A 21,078-nucleotide genomic window follows, 5' to 3' on the forward strand; every position below is an offset into this window, starting at 1 on the left:
CTTCCTGTTGTTTTTGATCAGCACAAGCTGATAGTGCTATGTGTTTAGGCACTGAGATCAAAGAGACTCAACTGTTACACAGAGTGCCCATCATTGCATTCTTTTTAAACACACTTCAATTAAACAAACCCATATTACAGTATGTAATTACAGGGCAATAAATGCAATATCTTGTAACGCATGTAGTGTGCCATCATTTTAATCATCATTTGTATGAAAGTATCAATAGCTATGATGGGGTAATTACACAAAAGCTTCAAGTCTGCACAATGTAGGTGCTCCCAAAAAATGAGGACAAAGACAAACAAGGACTTGTTTATGTCATTGCTGGAAATATACAGAAAGGTCAATGATTCACAGGGCAGTGTGTCCAGTATCAGTCTCCTGTCAGGGATTTAAAAGGATTGTATTTATTTGAAGGACACCATTCTTGCACAGATCACCATGGATCGAGCTTTGATCTGGCTCTCTCTTGTTGGCTTTTTCCTGGTCTCCGTTACCTCAGAACCCAAGGCAAAGGTAAGCTTAAGAGATATGACAAGAATCAGAGTAGTGGCATGAATGAGAATGTGATTCAAACTATACATTTCTCTACTATGAATCATGAAAAACAAAAAACAGAATAAAGTAAACATCTATTTGTTATCAAATAACCAAACTTTTCATTGACTGATATCATATTTAATGTTGTGTGTTTGAAAGTTAAGTGCACAAGGCAAGGCAAGGCAAGTTTTATTTATATAGCACAATTCATACACAATAGTAAATGAAAGTGCTTTACAAATGAACAGATAAAAGAACACAGAAAAATTAGAGATTAAAAACAGGTAGAGAGCATTAAAATAGTTTAAAGAATGCAGAAAAATAAAAGATTAAAAAGGAAGAGTGCATAAGACCAGCTAAAAGAACAGAGGAGGAAAAAATGAAAAAGTAGAGTACATTTGATCAGTTAACAGAAAGCATTTGAGAACAGTTGGGTTTTAAGTCTAGATTTGAAACTGGCTACAGTCGGAGCACCTTTGATGTCATCAGGAAGTTGGTACCACAGCTGAGTCGCATAGCAGTTAAAAGCTGATTCACCATGTTTAGTTCTGACAGTAGGTATTACTAACAGATTTCTCTCCAGTGATCTGAGAGGTCTAGCAGGTGTGTACTGCTGAAAAGATCTGAGAGGTATTTTGGTTCTTGCCCATTTAGTAATTTATAAACGAGTGGTAGTGCTCTAAAGTCAATTCTGTGACTTACTGGAAGCGAGTGTAAGGACTTAAGCATCAGAGTAATGTGGTCAGTTCTTTCAGTTTTTGCAAGAATTCTAGTGGCTGCATTTCGTACAGGCTGAAGCCATCTGAAACTTTTTTCAGAAAGGCCTGTGAAAAGACCATTGCAGTAGTCAACCCTACTGGAAATATAAGCATGAATGAGTTTTTCTAAATCTTGTTTTGTCATAAGGCATCTACGTTTAGCTATGTTTTAGAGATGGTAAAAAGTTGATTTAATATTGCTTTCACATGGTTTTTAAAGCTCCATTTTTGTTAAAATTTCAATCACTGAAGACACCAACGGTTTTAACAGTGTCTTTCGCTTTAAGTCCTTTATGTCAAGATGAGTAGCAATCCTGAGTTTCTCCTTGTTTTTCCCAAATAAGATTATGTCAGTTTTGTCCTTATTCAGCTGAGGGAAATCTTGAGACATCCAGCTGTTAATTTGGTCAGCACGTTGACAAAGAGATTCTAGGGGACCAAAGTCCTTAGGTAAGAGGGCTAGGTAAATTTGGGCGTCATCAGCATAGCTATGATAAGAAATCTTATTGTCTTTCATGATTATATAAAGGTTGAATAATAAAAGGCCTACGATTGACCCCTGGGGGACACCACAGGTCAAAGATGTTGGTGTTGAGGTATAGTTTCCAATGGCAACAAAGAAGCTCCTGTATTGTAAGCATGATCTGAGCCACTTGATAACCGTACCTCAAAATCCAACCCCATGTTCCAGCCTGTATAGTAATATGTTATGATCAGCAGTGTCAAAGGCTGCACTAAGATCCAATAACACTAGGACTGATCTTTTGCCTGAATCGGCATTAAGGCATATATCATTTAAAACCTTAATGTGAGCTGTTTCAGTGCTGTGATTAGCACGGAAGCCTGACTGAAAGTCATCAAAATACCCATTGGATGTTAAGAAGGCAGTTAGTTGATTATAACTACTTTTTCAATGACTTTGCCAGCAAATGGTAGATTGGGTATGGGCCAGTAATTGTTCAGTATGGAAGCATCAAGGTTATTCTAGTAGGGGCTTTATAACAGCTGTTTTCAGGGACTTAAGGAATGTGCCAGACAGCAGTGGTACATTTACAATTTTAAGCTGTCTGCTGCTATGAGGTGAAAAACATATTTGAGAAAGTTGGTAGGTAAAGTGTCTAAGTAGCACATTGAGATTCTGTAGTTTTTTTTCCGGCGTTTCATTGTCTGTCAAACAAAATTCTTGTAAAAGTATTGTATTTATATTCTACTTATGATGTTGGAGAAAAAAGACTGTCTTGCTTTGCATATTTCAGGATTATGCCGTATGTGCGAAGCATCTCCTTATGGATTTCTTATGGATACAAACTGGAGTTTGTGTTTGTGCCATTTTCTTTCAGTCTTCCTACATTCTCAGTTTAACAGTTGGATTTGTTTTCTGTTTGTTGATGACTGTCTTCTACTTCTACTGGAGCAATGTCATCCATAATATTTACTTTTTTTAATTGAAACAATTCAGCAAATCATCTACAGAGTCTTACAGTTGACTTGAGATCCTTGAGAGCACCTGTGCGATCATTTTGGACTGTCTTTTTTGCAGTCATAGATCTTCTTTGAATGTGTAGGGACATAGACACATCAAAGAACACAAAGAAATGATCAGATAAGGCCAAGTCCTTGACAGTTGTAGAGATATTGAGACTCTTTGTGATGACAAGGTCCAGGGTATGACCAAAAGAGTGAGTTGGCCCCTGTACATGCTGTGTTAGGACGAAAGTATAAAGTAGTGCATTTTGTTCCTTAGTTTAAGTACTCTCCCGGTTATCTGTATGGAAGCTGAAATCCCCTGATATGATAAGACAATCAAAATCCATACGAATTACAGACAATAATGCGCTTAGCTCATCAAGAAAAACTTTAGCTGGGTGTTTTGGAGGCCTTTTAGTTATTAACAAAATCTGAGGAGAACACGTAATGAGAACACATATGCATTCAAATGATATAAAGTCACTAAATGATGGCTGTTTGCACCGGAAACATTCTCTGAATAGCGTGGCTATTCAGCTATTGTTGCTTTCTTCTTGTCCACTCTGCACAGCTGCCAAGTTCTTATCAGAGGGCCTCAAGGTCGTTGGGTGATGGAGGGAGAAAAGATAGCTGTCGCTTAGAACTTTGGTCCCTTTGGCCCCTGTGCTACTTGGTCTGAAATATTCTCTGTGATTCCAGAATTAGGTTCATCCCAGTTGAAAAACACATTTTTGCGAGCCAGTTGTTTAGGTTGAGCAGTCGGGAGAACACAACTTATCAGTCACTGCACTGCCATATCTCTGTTTATATACACAACAAAGTCTCCTAAGTGTATTAAAAAATCATTCTGAATATCCTTTACATCTCTCAGCAGACTTTAGGACACTAAGTTATGTTGTTATGCAGAGAGTTATGGGTGGTTTGTCAGAGCAATACCCCAAGGGCTTCCATTGGCTATAACCTGCAAGGTAACAAAAGCAGACAGCTGTCTATGATATTTCCAGCCATGGAACCAATGTTCACATTAATTGTCACTGTATTTGTGGTAATTTGTAAGGTTTGGGGTGGTCTGGAGAAATCATTAAAGAGTGAAGGAGAGAGAGTAGGAGAGAGTCAGCTTATGGTACAGACAAAGCCTGAAATAAACCAAATTGTATGCTTATGCTTGTCTTAGATCATCATCAATTCTCTCACTTCCAGTTCTTTTTCTAATGGTAATATTCTGTTTAACTAGAAAGGCAAAAACTGTTAACTCTGTGATGCCAGCTGAGTTACCAATTTCTGTTATTTTCAAATTATTATTAAGTGCTCAGAATAATGATTTTCCCCCCAGTATATTGATTATTATGATAGTTGCAGGGGATCGATGTGATATCCTGTGTAGTGTTATATTGCAACAGCAGATCACTTTTTCTTTTTTGTAATTCTTTATGTGTTTTCTGTGCAGCAACGAGATGTGGACATATACAGCTTCCACATAAACTCAACAGTAACCAGTCGCTATGCTATCACAGTCATCACCAGTCGTGTGGCAAATAGCCTCAGTAAATCTCAGGAAGTTCATTTCCAGGTGAAGATACCCAAGAATGCTTTCATCAGCAAATTCAGAATGTGAGTCCATTAGAATAATCACTATCTATACACATTATACATGTCCACACACACACTCACACACACACAAACACACATAAACAAAAGCAGAATGATGCCCTCTTCACATAACTCCTCCTCAGGACCATTGAGGGGAAGACATATGATGGGATTGTTAAACAGAAAGAGGAGGCTCAACAGCAGTACAGCCAGGCAGTGTCTCGAGGTCAAAGTGCTGGACTGGTCAGGTACTGTGTTCAGTTCCTCAGTTTTCAGATGTACTGAAACCCCTTAATTGCAGCCAACCTAGTGGAGCAGCATACAGTAGATATTACAAAAATGTATGTAATGTTTTTAATCTTCATGTCACAGTGTTTGTGTTTGCGTACACGACGATGAAAATTTCAGCTGCACTTAAGACTTTTAAATAATTGTCTTGACGGGGGCATTGTCTTAAAAGTTTAAGCAATGAGAAACTATAGGCATTGGTTTTGCTGTTCATTCATTTCATGTATAATATTATCAATAAAAATTGTGTGAGACTTTATTAAAGAGGGTTTTTTTTAGCTTTTTACACTGGATTCACTGTCATATAATACTTCTGTCCATGCATTACGATGCAAGTATCATTACACTAGCTTTCCTATAGCTCTGTGGGCAGGACCCTAGAGGACTTTAAAACTTCAGTGACAGTGGCTGCACTCAGTAAGGTGACATTTGAACTGACCTATGAGGAACTGCTTAAGCGTCGTCTGGGCAAATATGAGTTACTCATCAATGCCCAACCAACACAGCCTGTGGCAGATTTTAAGGTATGTCACATAAACAACAGCTTTACATATCTTGTGTGTAGCACCACATACAAAGTAAGACAGTCCAAGATTTCATGTCACATCTCAGTCTGGTTTCCATTCATTCTTTATTGGACTTTTCTGTCACCATGGAACTTTGAAAATATAATACTATGGAGAAATTATTATACATTTAATCAGACATTATGTTATTTCTTAGATATGTTTTACAGTCAAAATGTTATAGAGAGGCAAGCAATGATTACATAAGCAACCAGCATTTCCATATAAATATACTGGACATATATGATATATGATATAATAAATGACTATTGCTTGGGCAATAAGCCTGTTTCTGGTTTGTCTCTGTATCAGATTGATGTTTATATTCATGAGAGTCCAGGCATTTCCCTCCTGGAGGTAAAAGGAGGACTGAGTACTAATGAGCTGACAGATGCAGTCACAACCACACGTAGTGGCCCAGAGGTACAGTATGGAATTAAATTATTCTGTAAGGACTTACACTAGTAAATTGTACAAATTTAAAATCAGAGTGCATTGTTTCAGTGCTTTGGACTTAGTCAGGTGAATCAGTCATCCAACTCATTAGAAAATTCCTAATATTTACAAGTTAGACCTGACAAAACAAAATTAGACAAGTTAGACAAGGCACGACAAAGCAATGAAAACCCCACTGATAAATAAAGTTTTTTTTAACCAATTAGGAGTTGGCTGTGGTATGTCTTTGAAACAGTTTCAGTTTTCCCTAGAATTTCTTATACAGGTTTTAAACTTTTTTCAAATAAATGAGAGATGAAAGAGATGGAAATGTTCGTTGCTCTCTATACATTTTAGGAATTTTCATAAAAGTTCAATGAAATTTAAATTTCATGATTTGGAAGGCTATGGAAGTGTTTCACTTCATTGAGCTATTCATGAGGCCATTTCTGAGACGAATTTGCCATGTGTTTGGACCCTTTATGATCTTGGAACATAGGCAAACCCCATCTGGATCATTCACCAATATCCTCCGAAGTTTTTATTTAAATTTGTTCTCGAGAACAGTCCTAAGAAAAAGTCTACGTCAGATTCATGACGTGTTCTTACACCGCAGAATTGTTCGCATCTTTTTTCTTATGATGATGAATCCCATTGTCTTAATAAACTGAAAGTGTGTGCCAGTTGTTCCTAATATGCATAGGTAAAAGCCCTGCCAAGCCCTATAAAAGGGCATGAGACTGCAGGGCCAAGTGCACATACATAATGCTGTGGAAGCCTAGTTTGACCACGTTAAAAAAAAATTACTTAATTGCTTATAGTGGCTTCCAACTTCATTTCACTGACTTTTTGTCTCACACCTTCTGACTTTTTTCCCTCGCAATACTGACTTTATTTCTTGTAATTCTGAGTTCTTTTCTATCAACCAACAAGTAGCTTGAGCCATCCCTCCTGCTCCCGCTTTAATGGTTCAATGCAAATAGTTTTTGTTCAGACTCGATCACAGAGGTGTAGGGCTCTCAGAAATTCATGAACCAGTGCTTTGATTTTTAAAACTTTTAGCTGTTTTTAGAATACAACCACTTTGTCCTTGGTGTTTCCAGTGTTTTTTCAACTTCATGGCCATGCACCTAAAATAATCAGTGCCGTACACACATATCTGATTGCTTACTTCTGTCACCAGAGCACTTTCCACTTAGGCAGGGAAAGATATTCATTCTGTGAAGGGATTTTGTAATAGCCTATTACAGGTAACACAACTAGATGTATTTAAAATGATAAAGGAACATTTTTCTAAGACCAGATGTTCACAAAAATTAAGTTTAAACACAAATTTTGAGCATATAAGAGGAATAAGCTGGGTTCTTTTAAAGCTACACAAACTGGTTTTAGTGTTTTGATCTGGATTCATTCTTTTCATTTCAGGCTTGGGTGAAATTCTATCCCACTCGTGAACAACAGAAAAAATGTAAAGGTTGTGGAGAAAATGGCTTAAATGGTGACATGATCATCTTATATGATGTTGACCGAGAGAAATCCAAAGGAGAACTAAGGGTAAGGTCATCTGATCTTTATGGAATCATTACCACAAGGTCTGAGGAACAGATTGATTGTAGAGATATATGTTTCTGTAATAAATGTGATGTGTGTTGAACATATGGAATATTCTCTTAAAAAGATTTCCACGCCAATTCCTCTTAACATCAGGTATCAAAAGGTCATTTTGTCCATTACTTTGCACCCACTGATGTCCAACGGATCCCCAAAAATGTGGTTTTTGTCATTGATCGAAGTGGCTCCATGCATGGCCGGAAAATGGAACAGGTAATTCATGATTGTTGTGCATGCTGTATCAGACAGATTTGCTGATTTGATGCAAAGTTTCCAGAGCTGGACTGCATGCACCACAAAATGTTTCTGCAAGATTTTTGCACTTCTCTCATGGATTATTATGTAAAATGTACTAACCCAGATCTTCAGAAAACAAATACAAAGGCTTTAGAGATGAAAGTATTTACGGGAAGGAAATCAAAACTGATTTACTTATGTGTCCTGTGATTTTAGACTCGTGTGGCAATGCTAAGGATCTTGGGAGATCTCTCTGAAAATGACCATTTTGGCATAATTACTTTTGATGGTAGAGTGAAAACCTGGAAACCAGAACTCCTCAAGGCCACACAAAGCAACGTGGAGGATGCCAAGAAATTTGTGAGACAGATCACTGATGGAGGATGTAAGATACTTCTGATTGAAACTAAAGAAACTCTCCATTAGAATTTAGCTGAACTGTCACAGGGGCTGAGATATGATGATCAGAGCAGTAGAGCAATGAAGAGAAGGAACAGTTAGACTGCAAATGATTGCTCTGTGCTTCTGACAACAATTTGGGCGAACTGAAGAGGACTAGACAGTCATCACAGAAAACATACAATGCTGCTGAAAATACGTTAAGAGAAAAGGCAAACAGATTGAAAATCTTATGGATACATGAATCATTTTATAGGATAAAGAGATAAATGGTCCAGGTGAGGATAGCGGTGTGCGATTTGACATGTTTATCATTATTCTCTCAGCTACTGATATAAATGCTGCTGTGCTGAAAGGGGTGGAGATGATCAACAGACACCCACAAGAGGACTCTGCCTCCATCCTAATCCTTCTTACAGATGGAGAGCCCACCACAGGTACTAATAAAGCCCTCACAAATTCTTTACACCCATTCACATTGTTAACAATGACACTGCAATACTCAAACACATACACACACACATACACACACACAAACACACATACACAACTTAGCTTCTCTTGCTTAGGAGTAAGTATTTTGATTCGGTCCTCACTAGGTGTGACCAACATTGGTAAAATACAGGACAATGTGAAGAAAGCCATTCAGGGGAAATTCCCCTTGTACTGCCTGGGATTTGGATTTGATGTAAGTTTTGAGTTTTTGAAGAAAATGGCCATGGAAAATGACGGTGTGGCACGCAGGATTTATGAGGACTCAGATGCTGATCAGCAACTTCAGGTAACAGGGATTCTCACTGAGCATGTGAAAAGTCCCTTCAAAGCAATTAAGCCACAATTCCATGGTTGTTTAAACTCTTGCCTCAGTCATATTTTTTGTCTGATTGTTCATGTTAATTTGTTCATGTAAATCAATAAACATATATCCAGTTCACCATGAACTGGACCAGCCCACATATATATATGAACAAGAAATGAAAGACTATTATCCATCTGTAATGTCCCATCAAGTACTTTGTCCTGTTACACCAGCCATCACCTGGTGGTTCTGTTCTTATTTTCAGATCTGAGTTACAGCTTAGGTCCAGTGCAGATTGTCAGATGGTGATGATAAGGCAGACAATATGAAAAGAAAAAGAATGAATCAGTAAAACTTAGGACACATTACACATTTTATCCATTTGGATTTGATTTTATGTCATCCATATTGTAAAAAAAAATCTATGCCTTGGAATAGGATTTTGTGTCACATACAAATATGTCCCAAATCAGGACTGAAAAGAAGTATTTGTGCTCTTCTCATCCCTCTGTACTCTATTTGTGTCATGTAGCAAAATTAATACAGAATAATTATAACGGACTATAACTAATATGGATTATAATTAATATTCTGAGATGCATTAGGATATTCAGTAAAGATGAAGGGTGCACAGACTGAAATATGTGGATATCTGTTTTTGACAGGGATTCTATGAGGAAGTGGCCACGCCACTACTGACAGATATACACATAACCTATACTGGGGCGGCAAATGTGACACAAACCAATTTCAGCCAGTATTACAATGGATCGGAGATTGTGGTGGCTGGACTGCTCACAGACAACAGTTTGGACCTCTTCACCAATGAGATCACTGCAACATCAGTAAGTTCACATCGATCTGCTGATTGGGCTAAAGGACATAGTAGGCAGCCTGAAAAAATAATGACTTCTAATGCTAACATTGCTTCCTTCCCCAAACTCATGTATAACTGAATCTCACACCCAGAATTGCCATATCTACTTTGACTACAGGTATACTGTTTATCTAGTTAACTTAAAAGACAGTCTGTAAGTTTGGCTATTTTATATGTGTATCAATCGCTATTCCATCAGAGGGACCTAAGGTTGTTTTTTAGTTTGTTGGTTGTTTGTGACAAAAGGCCTACAATTTATCAGTGACAAATATTTTTACAAAGATATGATAGGTATGTGGATTCTTCTGTGCAATAAAAATAGTGGATCAGTGAAAATACATAAACACTGATAGTACATAAAACTTCATTCAACTCAAATACATATTTAATTCAAAATTCATTGTTGAAAGCTAACTGGTGAAAGCTAACCTAATTCCATTAAACAGTGTCCATGAATGAATCCACTTTGAATTATTGCTGATAGGAAATTCAGCTACCTAACTTATTCTTCTACATACCCATTATCTTTTTATACAAGTGCGCAAAACAACTTACACTGAACATGTTGACTGAGTACACTTGCTTGCTGCTTGCACAGGAGTTAAGATAATCAAGTGTTGTTGGCTTCCTGCTGTAACTGTGTAATACACCTCAGTCAGAATGATGTGTTGCACAAAGTTCTGTATAATAGCTTCATATATGTTTTTTTTTTCAGATAAGCAAAAGGATGGAATATCATGACACCGTTGATCCAACCATTCTTAGTAACTTGACTGGGTTTGAAGATTTCATTGAACGACTTTGGGCCTACCTTACAGTAAAGCAGCTTTTGGAGAAGGAGTGAGTGAGCCTACATATAATTGCATGCGAAGTGTTCATGTAAATACAGGTGTGACAGCAATATATATATATACAGATATATATCCTTAATATATATCTTTAATAAAAAAAAAAACAAGAATATGGTTCACAAGTTTTAATTTATTTTGGGTTTTCTGAAATCAACACAGGGCCAAAATTATATATACAGGGTCAAAAGTATACATACTCTCAGTTAAATTATTAATATAATGGTGCTGAAAGTTCCAAAATATCTATTAACTTGCCAAGGCCAAGGCCTCTTAACTTCTTGTTAGTGATCATGATTGACTACAGGTGGTAGCTTTCCTGTGCCAACATAAAAAGGGTTTGTTTGACAGCACTCACTGGATTGACCAACACAGTAAAATGGGAAAGACCCAGGAGCTCAGTGCACATATGAGACAGAGGATCATAGATTTACACAAGTCAGGAATGTCTCTTGGAGCCATTTCTAAACAACTGTAAATTCCAAGATCATCAGTTCAAACAATTATATGTAAGTACAAGCTGTTGGGAAGTGCAGTCACTTTACCAAGGTCTTTAAGAAGACCCAAACTGTCACCCTCAGCTGAGAGAAAATTGGTTCGGATGGTCAGGAGCAACCCATGAACCACCAAGGCACAGGCCTGCCATGAACTGAAAGCTGCTGGAACACCAGTGTCACTGTCTACAGTCAAACAAGTTCTACATCACCATGGACTGAGAGGCTGCCAACATTTTTGAGCTCAACTAAAATTTGTAGCTGACCACATGGACAAATAAAAAGCCTTCTGGGGGAAAGTTTTATGGTCAGATGAGACAAAGATAGGGTAGTTTGGCCATAATGACCAGAGGTATGTTTGGAGGAGTAAAGGTGAGGCATTCAATCCTAAGGACACTGTACCGAGCATGGTGGTGGTACCATCATTCTCTGGGGCTGTTTTGCTGGAATAATGGAATAATGAAGAAGGAAGATTACCTCAGAATTCTTCAGCATAACCTCAAGCCGTCGGCTAGACAGTTGAAACTTGGACACAACTGGGTGTTCCAACAGGACAATGACCCCGAACACACATCAAAGCTGGTTGTGGAATGGATAAAGCAGGCTAACATCAAGCTTTTGGAATAGCCTTCCCAAAGTCCTGACCTCAACCCCATCAAGAATATGTGGACTGAGCTTAAAAGTCGGGTCCGTGCCAGGAAAGCATCAAATTTAATCGAACTTTACCAATTCTGTCAAGAATAGTGGTCAAATATCCAGCACGAGTTATGCCAGAAGCTGGTTGATGGCTACCAAAAGTGTCTGGTCAAGGTGAAGCTTGCTAAGGGACATTTAACCAAATACTAGGAGTGCTGTATGTATATTTTTGACCCTGTATGTATAATTTTGACCCTGTGTTGATTTCAGAAAATCCAAAATAAATTAAACTTCTGCACCATATTCTTGTTTTTTTCTATTAAAGATGCATGTTGTACAATCTTTCTGCCCCAGGAAAAAAACAGTTCAAAGGAATCATTGAAAGCCCAATATTGCCATGACATTCATGTCCATGATGAGTGTATGTAAACCTCCAACCACAACTGTGTGTGTGAATATATATATATATAATTTTTTTCCTTGCCTTAGACTGATGTTGAAAGGACAGGAGAAAGAAGCAGTGAGAAAAGAAGCTCTGGATCTCTCTCTAAAATATAACTTTGTGACGCCATTGACCTCTATGGTGGTCACCAAGCCCCAAGAAGAGGACATTCAGGTTGCCCACAAACCCAAGGAAAGAAAAGGAGAGACAAGAACAAAAACAAGTCGACGTCTCTCAGGTACAATGTGATCATTTCTCTTTGTTACAAAAGAAGACAAATGCAACAAAAGAACACCAAACACTAGGTTACAGGAACATAAATATTGTAAGTCACCCCCTGGTCAACAATGCAGTCAACAATGCATCTCATTGTACATCTAAACCATCCATACCCTTCCAAGACACATTTTCTCTTCACACTAAACCCTTACCCAAAATTCCCCTAAAAAGAGCCAATTTGAGAGCTGCGATTCAACAAAACAAGTGAATATTTGCTTCATTTAGATCTACTACAGTAATCATATGCATTACTTTATTTAATGTTCAGATACTGACTTTTGTAGTTGGTGTATTGGTTCCTCTGGACATGAGGACCTACAACTACTGAGGTGCTTTACCATGAAACAAAATATAAAGCAAGAAACAAACAAACAAGTTAAAACAAGGAGCTTAAAATGAACATTAAAAGGGTAATTTACAATAAAGTTGCAAAGCCTTATAATGAAAATAAATATAAATATAAATACTAAAAAAACAAACTACAAAAGAAGTTTGACAGCAATCTTTGTGCTGGGTTTAAAAGACTGAACTTGTAATTTTTAACTTGTAACAGTTAAAGCAGTCTGTCAAGTCCTGAGTAATTGTAATTGCTATGGTGGTTAAAGTGGAAAGTATGGTGTTGTAGCATAATGGATCTTAATCACAAGAAAGTGTTGAATAGGTTTATTGCACTGTAAAAGTCAGTCAGCTGATGGCTGGAATTACCCACAGTTACCCACAATGACAAGCCCATTATTCCTGTGAAAAGTGATTTACAAACTGTCATGACCTCAATTTAAAATTCTTGACCATTTCCATGTTACACGTTAGAATGGGCAATTAACAAGTATTTTAATTGCCATGGCCAAATTCTGGGATAATAGATACTAGTATCACATTTAACTCAATTATCTAAATTAAGTCATTCATAAAAATATTGTCTCACCACATTTCATTGCCTCTATCAGTATTATTTTTTTGATTTGACCCATTTATTTCTTAATTTGACCCATTTATAATGAAAATCATATGGCCTATATAACAACAAGGCCCATAATGCCCTTTAAATTGTTTCAATATTGTGTTAAATGCCCTGAGTAAATAGAGTTATTTGTTTTGAATGAAGGTGGCCTCATGTTCATTTTTAAAATAACATAAGTCTGTTTATCATAGGCTACTATTCTTGTTCATGGAGGAATAATAAACTGAACAGGACTAGTCATCTTTCAACATTTCATTACACGCACTGTTGATTCATAGCATTTGTTACATTATTCGGTTAGCATATGCATGCATAGAACTGACATTATTTAGCACAAAAGTGTTGTCTAATTCTAAAAGTCTAACTCAACATACATGCATCTCTTATTTTTGTGAAGCATCTTCAACGAGGTCCCATAGTCCAGCCGGTAGGTCAATCAGCCCTCACTTCGTATACTTATTGTGATGATAATAATGGTGGCAAATGAAAAGGCCCATAATGCCTTTTAAATTGTTTACTGTATTAAATACCCTTTGTAAATGGAGTTATTTGTTTTTAATGAAGGTGGCCTCATGTTCATTTTTAAAGTAACATAGGTCTATTTATCATAGGCTACTATTCTTGTTCATGGAGGAAATATAAACTGAACAGGACTAGTCATCTTTCAACATTTCATTACATGCACTGTTGATTCATAGAATTTGTTACATTATTCGGTTAGCATATGCATGCATAGAACTTACATTATTTAGCACAAAAGTGTTGTCTAATTCTAAAAGTCCAACTCAACATAAATGCATCTCTTATTTTCATGAAGCAACTGTACAGATGAGGCATAGGCCTGGCGGTAGGTCAATCAGCCTTTACTTTGTATACTTATTATGATAATAATGGTGGCAAATGAAAAGTTCTTGAGAGATTCCTGATAGAGTTACTGGAAGACTGATTGTGTTCTTGTATTGATAGAGATGCTCTACTTACAACCTTTATTTGTTCATTATAAATCATATCCATCTTTTATCTTCTTGTGATAGCTGTGCTACCACAACGACCCACAACACGTTTGTCTAAAGGTATGTTTCAGTCTTTTGTATTATTAAGTTTGGCTGATTGAAAAAAATGACATAAAAACTGCATGAGTTTTTTGTCTTCACTGAAATGCTTATTTTGCTACAGCATATACACAAAAAGTCAGAATACACACACATTGCTATTGCTGTTCTAAAAGGCTCAGTATAAAACAATGCTTCAATCATACAGACACTTGTCAGGCATACGAACCATCTTTGGTAAATAAAGGTGATAAACACAGAGGGATAAAGGATAGGAGGGAATCACCCACCACACAGAATTAAGAGTCCAGTAAAGCCCCAAGTCTGAAAGTCTTGAAATATATTCATTTGGGCAAAGATACAGCTTTATAGGGAAAGTGTGAAAGCAGGTTGAGGTTTTAGGTCCACTTGGATGGCAGGCCCACTGGGAAAATCACATTTCTGTCAGTATTCAAGCAACAATGGCAGCTAAATGCTCTTGATGTCTCCAGTTCTGAGACTTCAAGCTGTAATCTTGATCACTGGTGGTAAAAAATGAACAATGTGCACTTTGTCACTGTCCTCAAAAATTAAACTGGGGGATTTTTATTTTAACCAACTAACAAAATTTTTTCTTGCTTTAGCTGGGAATGGGAATCACTAATCATGGTGTGAATGTGTAGCCGTTTATTGGTTGACACGTTTCATAGTGTGGCAGAGAGTGGTAAGACTACAGCAGTAAGCTATGTCACAGAAATGGTTACAGATAGTAATGGTGCACACAATTTTTGCTCACTGTGTGAAATGGAACAGAGCATCCAATGTCCTTTCGGTTTCTCACATAATGTGAATTGTACTGTATTAATGAGCATTTAATGCACCAGATCTTTCTTGACAGCAATTTTCTGATTTTCCCACAACTAGCTCGTGGTCATCAAAGGAGAATCAAAGGTACAAGACTTATTATTTGATTCATTGATGAAGATACGTGCTAACTCGATTTTGCAGAACAGTCCTTGTTTGTTGTTAAAAAAAAAAAAACAAGTAAAAAACATTCTTCCAGTTCGTCATCTTTATCCTAATGTTTCATCATATTTAACAAATGTACAATTTCCTTTGATATAAGTTATTTGAGTGTGCAGTTTAGTTATTCGAACACCAGTCAGATGTTTACAACACCATAGCTATGCCAGTTATGCACTTAGAAAACCATAGAAGAGGTAGTCACTGGACAGGGAGTAAACTTTTACATAATTTCTACAACACTAAGCACACTATATAAGTAATACTATAGGCATGTAACTAAAGTGCATTTTTACATCTTGTTTGTTTGTCAGTGTTACTCCACACCCTCCTGTAACTATGTAGTGCTTGTTAAAGGTGACTCCCTTCTGTCTAATCATTAATCACTATTATTGGGATCATCTCAGAGCAGTATTAGCACTGTTCCCTCAAAAATGGATTATAAAACTTTCACACAGACATAGACGTAGGCTTTATTGTCATTTCAACCATACACAGCGAGTGCACAGTGAGATGAAACAACGTTCCTCCAGGATCATGGTGCTACATACAACAACACAGCACAGAGCCACATGAGACTACACAGAACTGTGACAACCACTGTTCCCTCTAAGCTGCGCGCGTGCGCAATTGCGCACTGCTGACACGGTCTCCGCGCACAGAAAATCTGCGCTACGCACAAAAAAAAAAATCCAACCTGAATTGAAAATAAAATAAACACATAACAATTCATTCGGTGCTATTTTGCAAAGTGAGTCAGTGTGTCACAAGGCTGGACCAGGTAGGCTTCGAACCCTGGCTGCCAGGGCAGAAGACAAACAACCAATGAACGCTCCACCCTAGGACTAGGCTGAACCCAGTTGCAGAGTCAGACGCTGGAGTGCAGGTTAGATCTCAAAAGATTTTAATGAAAAACAAAATCTCACAAGACCAAAGAGGAGACAGCTCAATCCAAAAAGGGAAAAAAGGGCATGAGATCAAAAACAGGAAAAACTTAGGCAAAATGCTTTTTCCAAAAAACAAGCAAAACTAGTCCAAAAAGTGAAAAACAGGTTCAGTCCAAAAAGTTAAACAAAAACATTTCTTTAGACAGAAAAAAACATTACACAGTCCAACAAAAACAAGAACTCGGATGTCTTACGTGGAACAGGAGTCTAGAACACAGGGAAATTGGCACAAAGACTAAGGAACGGGTGAACAAAAGACCATGGTTTAAATAGACAGACAAGACAAGACACAGGTGATATACATCAATAATGAACATTAGGGAAACTGAACATGTGACAAGGACAACAGAAAGACTGAGGACCCCAATGGCCCAAAAAGAGGAATTACACCCACAGTCATGACACAGTGAGTGACCGGTGACTGGCTGCTCCAGCCAATGATGCGATTCACATACGTATTTACGCAGCAAATCAACGTCATTGACAAGCTATGACAGAGTCCTTATGTGCCGCCACCGGTGTTTTAGCCAGCAAAGCGGTATGGCCGATGTGGAGTGAAGACATGCTAATGATGCTAAGTGCTGCTTATGTTGACCCTTTATAATAATGGCAAAACGAACGGGCAGTGGCACATCCCCTCACCAAGCCAAAGTAAAAAAGAAATGCGATTCTTTTAAGATGGAATGGCTGTCAGAGTATGTGCAAACAGAAGAAAAAACGGTGAAACTGCGTGAGATTTTTTCTTTTTCGAGCGAGAAAGGTCTGCTCTCCAAAACATGTAGCGAAGCCAAAATAGCAAGCGAGTTTTAGGAGGGAAAAGTGTGGACAGAATGGAAGCTGGATTTTGATCATTAAATACTGTCACTAGTTTATGAGTAGAAGAAATGCAAATAATCATGTCATTATATACTGTATTTTGCAGACAAAGAGTTACAGGGCTCTCTCCCACACTACAGTTGGACCCTCTCAATCAGTGAACATCAGGACTCTCTCCCAGACCACAGTAGGACAATCTCACCCAATGCACAGCAGGAGCTTATCGCATTGGTTCATACTCATAATACAAGTCAGAGCTTTATAATACAAATCTTGGCTTGGCTTGGTTTGGTTGGCAGTTCATGTTTTGCCATAGTTAAAATTAAATATTTGTACTTCCAATAGCGTTAACATGCTACACAGGTCATGAACAAGATTTTTGTAATTTTCATTGCAAGTGGGCTAAAGCACTTAATTAAAAGTATTCCAACAGAAATGTAAATGCTGTAATTTGATTCTTTTAATAAACCATGTAACTTGCATGGATGCGATGCTGGCGTGACCACAGTGCACACGTCTGATGTTGCTCACAGTGGTCCAAGGGACCGCTCAGGGAGTTTGTGTGTTTGCTCAGACACAAGAAGAATTAGAGGGATCATTGTTTCTGACCACAGAGACCACTGCTTTAAACAGTGTAGTACAGTTTTCCGTTGAGTGCATTGATGAACATATATACATTTTTTTTCTTTATCTCTTATGTATTTCTGCACAAACATTAAATATTCTGTGACATATCCTCTGTCATGTTTTTGATAGTTGTTCATTTTACACCGCAGAGTATATTTATTTCAGCATACTTAAGCTCTCTCTCTGTATTCTCCAAATTCTGTAATATGATATAGTATATGAGATATGATATAGTTCATATAGTAATGGTGCATACAGGTGATATGATTCCTTTTGTGTGTGTCTAATGGATCGTACATGTGACTATTTTCATGCTTTGATTTCTACTTCTTGTGTTGATACAACGATACAGACTCCAGAATTTTTCATCCAACACATGCTCCACCAACAACCACTGTTCGATATGGTATAGTACCATCTAGAAACAATTTACTTTACATTTGTGCAAAAACATTAAATGTGCTCTTTATTTCTGGTTTTCATTACGCTGTATACTCATTTTTGTATATCTCTCCCTCTCTGCTTGTCTTCTCACAGCAAGCCCTGTACGATTCCTAATTCAAGCACAGGATCAGTCTGAACCTCTCTGCTATGACATTCCTGCATCCCAGAGGCTCAGACTCCTACAGGACCCCAGCTCTGGTGAGTCACTGCTACTCATCTATTAAATCATTGTATCTTTTTTGTTCTTTGATGTAACTAATTCTTCTGCAGGGAGCTATTTTCATAATGTATTGACAGTATTTTCTTGTGTGTTCTGCCTGTCCTCACTGTAAAGATTTCTCTATGAATGGTGAGCTCATTGAGTCTGGTGGCACTGGTTTCTCACAAATCACCATTTTTTACAAAACTGATCTTCACATGAGACTGAGTACCAGTGAGATCATTTTTTCTGATGGGCAGAATGCTGTGAAATTCCTTTGGAATCAGGAACCTACCAATCATGAGACAGACAGGTAAAGTGCCACCACACATGTGCAGACAACTTATGGACAGAATACATGTTCAAGAGAACAGTCAAATTGTCATGAACTAAGAGATTGGATACAGCTGGAGCTAACGAGGCTAACAAGGAACAAGGCTAACAGGACAACTAGGCAAACAAGGACTGGCTCAGTACTGACAGCAAAACATAGCGACATATACATATATATATATATATATACAGACACAATGAGGAAACAAACTGAAGACAGGCACACACAGTAATTGGGAAACAGGCAATTAGCCAATCAGATCTAACTTGGCTTTCACTGACCATGAGAAAAGTAGGTAGAGACAGAGGCCTGACACATATGAGTGAATTTGTAGGAAGTACAAGTGATCTTTATGTAGTGTTATGAACTGATCTGTTTTTGGCATGTTATTTATTAATTTGATCACTCTTTTTTTCCTACGGGCTTTTTTGGTGTCTTTCTGTTTTTGCCTCGGATTTTAGTAGCTCTGTTGAGATGTTTTATTCTATTGGTTGGTCATCATTCCAGTGGATGTTTTTTCCCCATTCAGTGTGTCACTGATCCTGAGGAACAAAGAAATGGATGTTTCCATGGGAAACACTCGTGTTGTTATTCTCCTTCATGGACAAGATGGGAATAGTTTCCTATGGCCTGCAGTTAGACAGCGCCCAAGTAAAACCACCTTACCAGGTCTTTTTGGTAAGTGTCATTCAAATCTTCCATGATACAATTCAGAGTAACCAATGGTGGAAGTTAATCAAGTTAATCATATTAGATGTTCCTAATGCTGTAAGTGTTAAAGTGAAATACTGCATCTAATCAACAAACAAGAACGGCAAAAACATCTCACTTCTGTGTGTTATTGTTATTTTTATGATATTTCTAAACATAGGGAAGATTCGAGTTACAAAACATGGGAGTGTGTAGAAAATAAATTTCACATTACTGCTATAACATAAACTACACTGATTCTTTTAGCTTAGACAGCACTCAAGTAAAACCTTTCGTATCAGGCCTTATTGGTAGGTGACATATCCAAGCTCTAAACATGACAGTTTAATATTGTTATGGTGTTGGTGGCAGGTTTTCCTAATGCCACGGATATTACATGTAATAACTATGTTTGAATTGCTCTCCACAACAGGTAAACAGGTATAGTTACATACTGGTTGTGATTATTTCTTTATGGTTATTGACATTTTGTTTCTGCTGTTTCAGGAACACTTCCTGTTGCATATACAACAGTCACACAATCACATTCAACAATACTGAAGATTCAAGGTCAGGAAGTCCGAGTGTCCTGGTATGTTCAGTTTAAAAAGTGGAGACAGTTTATTTGATTTAATACATATTTTCACTTTTCTTTTTTTTACCTGATAAAATTTATCATCTGCTGTTCTTCTTGTTCTCAATGTGTGTCTGTTGTCCTGAATTATAGGAACATGGCCACAGACTACAGTATCCACTCGGCACCGAGAGTGGGCTGCTGGTTGGTGCCGTTTCAGGTTGCTATGCAAGGGGAGCTATCTGACTTCACTGTGCCCAGTCTATAGGGGACCGTGGAATATTAATCCAAATCATGATACTGCTTTTTCAGCCCATGCATTCTGCAGTCTTGCTCTCCAATCTTCTTCAATCTGCAATTTCAATCTCCAAAGGAAATATGGTCATCACATTAAAAAATGAACAAGTTTATTTTCCAAAATAAAAAGTTGTACAAGCTTGTGCTCTGTCAAAAACGTTTCTTGAATCCTAACAAGTATTGAAGGAGGCATGGTAGTCTACACTGTCCCTTGCCTTCCTGGGGGCTTGAAAAGTGGATAAAAATGAAAAGAAAAAAAAAAAAAAACAAGAAGAAAAAAAAATTATTAATCATCTGAGGATTTCACCTCACCCCCCCACCCTGCCTGTAACTCATGAACCACATGCCACACAGACAGAAAGCGTTTGATTGTCCAGGGCCATTTGTAATATCATCAATGAACTGACCTGAAAGAACCTCTGGAATTCCAACCCTAATATACGAGGGGAAAAAATTAACCTTCTAAACAATACGCCTTCAAGCATATTAGTCAGTGGTCAGCCTGGCTGTTTTGGCACCAAAAGCTAAAACTCAATGCTTTGGCTCATCCTTACCAAATTTGGTTAAGATGTTCCTCTGAGACTACATGCAAAATTGGGCAAAATTGGGAATTGGCTAAATTACTCCCATGGGACATTACTCTTCAGCCAATGGGGAAACCAAAGCTTTGCATGCACTATATTTGTTTACAGTCCCAACAATCTAACAAATTTTTGGTCAGATTTAAAAAGAAAAAAAAAAACTGGGCGCCATCAATCAATCAGCTTACAGTAGGTACTAGACAGACTTTAAAATCACTTGTCCTTATAACACTTAGTAAGAATGTAGACCACTCAACTTGGTATTACCATATCAAGTTTTGAGTT

The 21,078-nt window shown here is 37.6% G+C and overlaps 1 protein-coding gene across 1 annotated transcript; it reads left to right on the forward strand.

Moving 5' to 3' along the window:
- The first annotated feature begins 412 nt into the window (after positions 1-412).
- Positions 413-20,357, forward strand: LOC115813746 (inter-alpha-trypsin inhibitor heavy chain H3). The gene is made up of 24 exons (XM_030776351.1): positions 413-519; positions 4,216-4,379; positions 4,502-4,606; positions 5,008-5,170; positions 5,525-5,635; positions 7,073-7,201; positions 7,355-7,471; positions 7,712-7,880; positions 8,221-8,331; positions 8,494-8,675; positions 9,359-9,538; positions 10,286-10,410; positions 12,038-12,228; positions 13,628-13,657; positions 14,048-14,077; positions 14,265-14,303; positions 15,186-15,212; positions 17,154-17,234; positions 18,027-18,080; positions 18,212-18,316; positions 18,453-18,630; positions 19,181-19,329; positions 19,849-19,933; positions 20,069-20,357. The coding sequence occupies exons 1-24, from the start codon at positions 445-447 to the stop codon at positions 20,181-20,183; spliced, it is 2,715 nt and encodes a 904-aa protein (XP_030632211.1). The 5' UTR covers positions 413-444; the 3' UTR covers positions 20,184-20,357.
- Positions 20,358-21,078: the final 721 nt, after the last annotated feature.

The sequence above is a fragment of the Chanos chanos genome, chromosome 6, assembly GCF_902362185.1.
Source record: "Chanos chanos chromosome 6, fChaCha1.1, whole genome shotgun sequence".
Classification (NCBI taxonomy): Eukaryota; Metazoa; Chordata; class Actinopteri; order Gonorynchiformes; family Chanidae; genus Chanos; species Chanos chanos.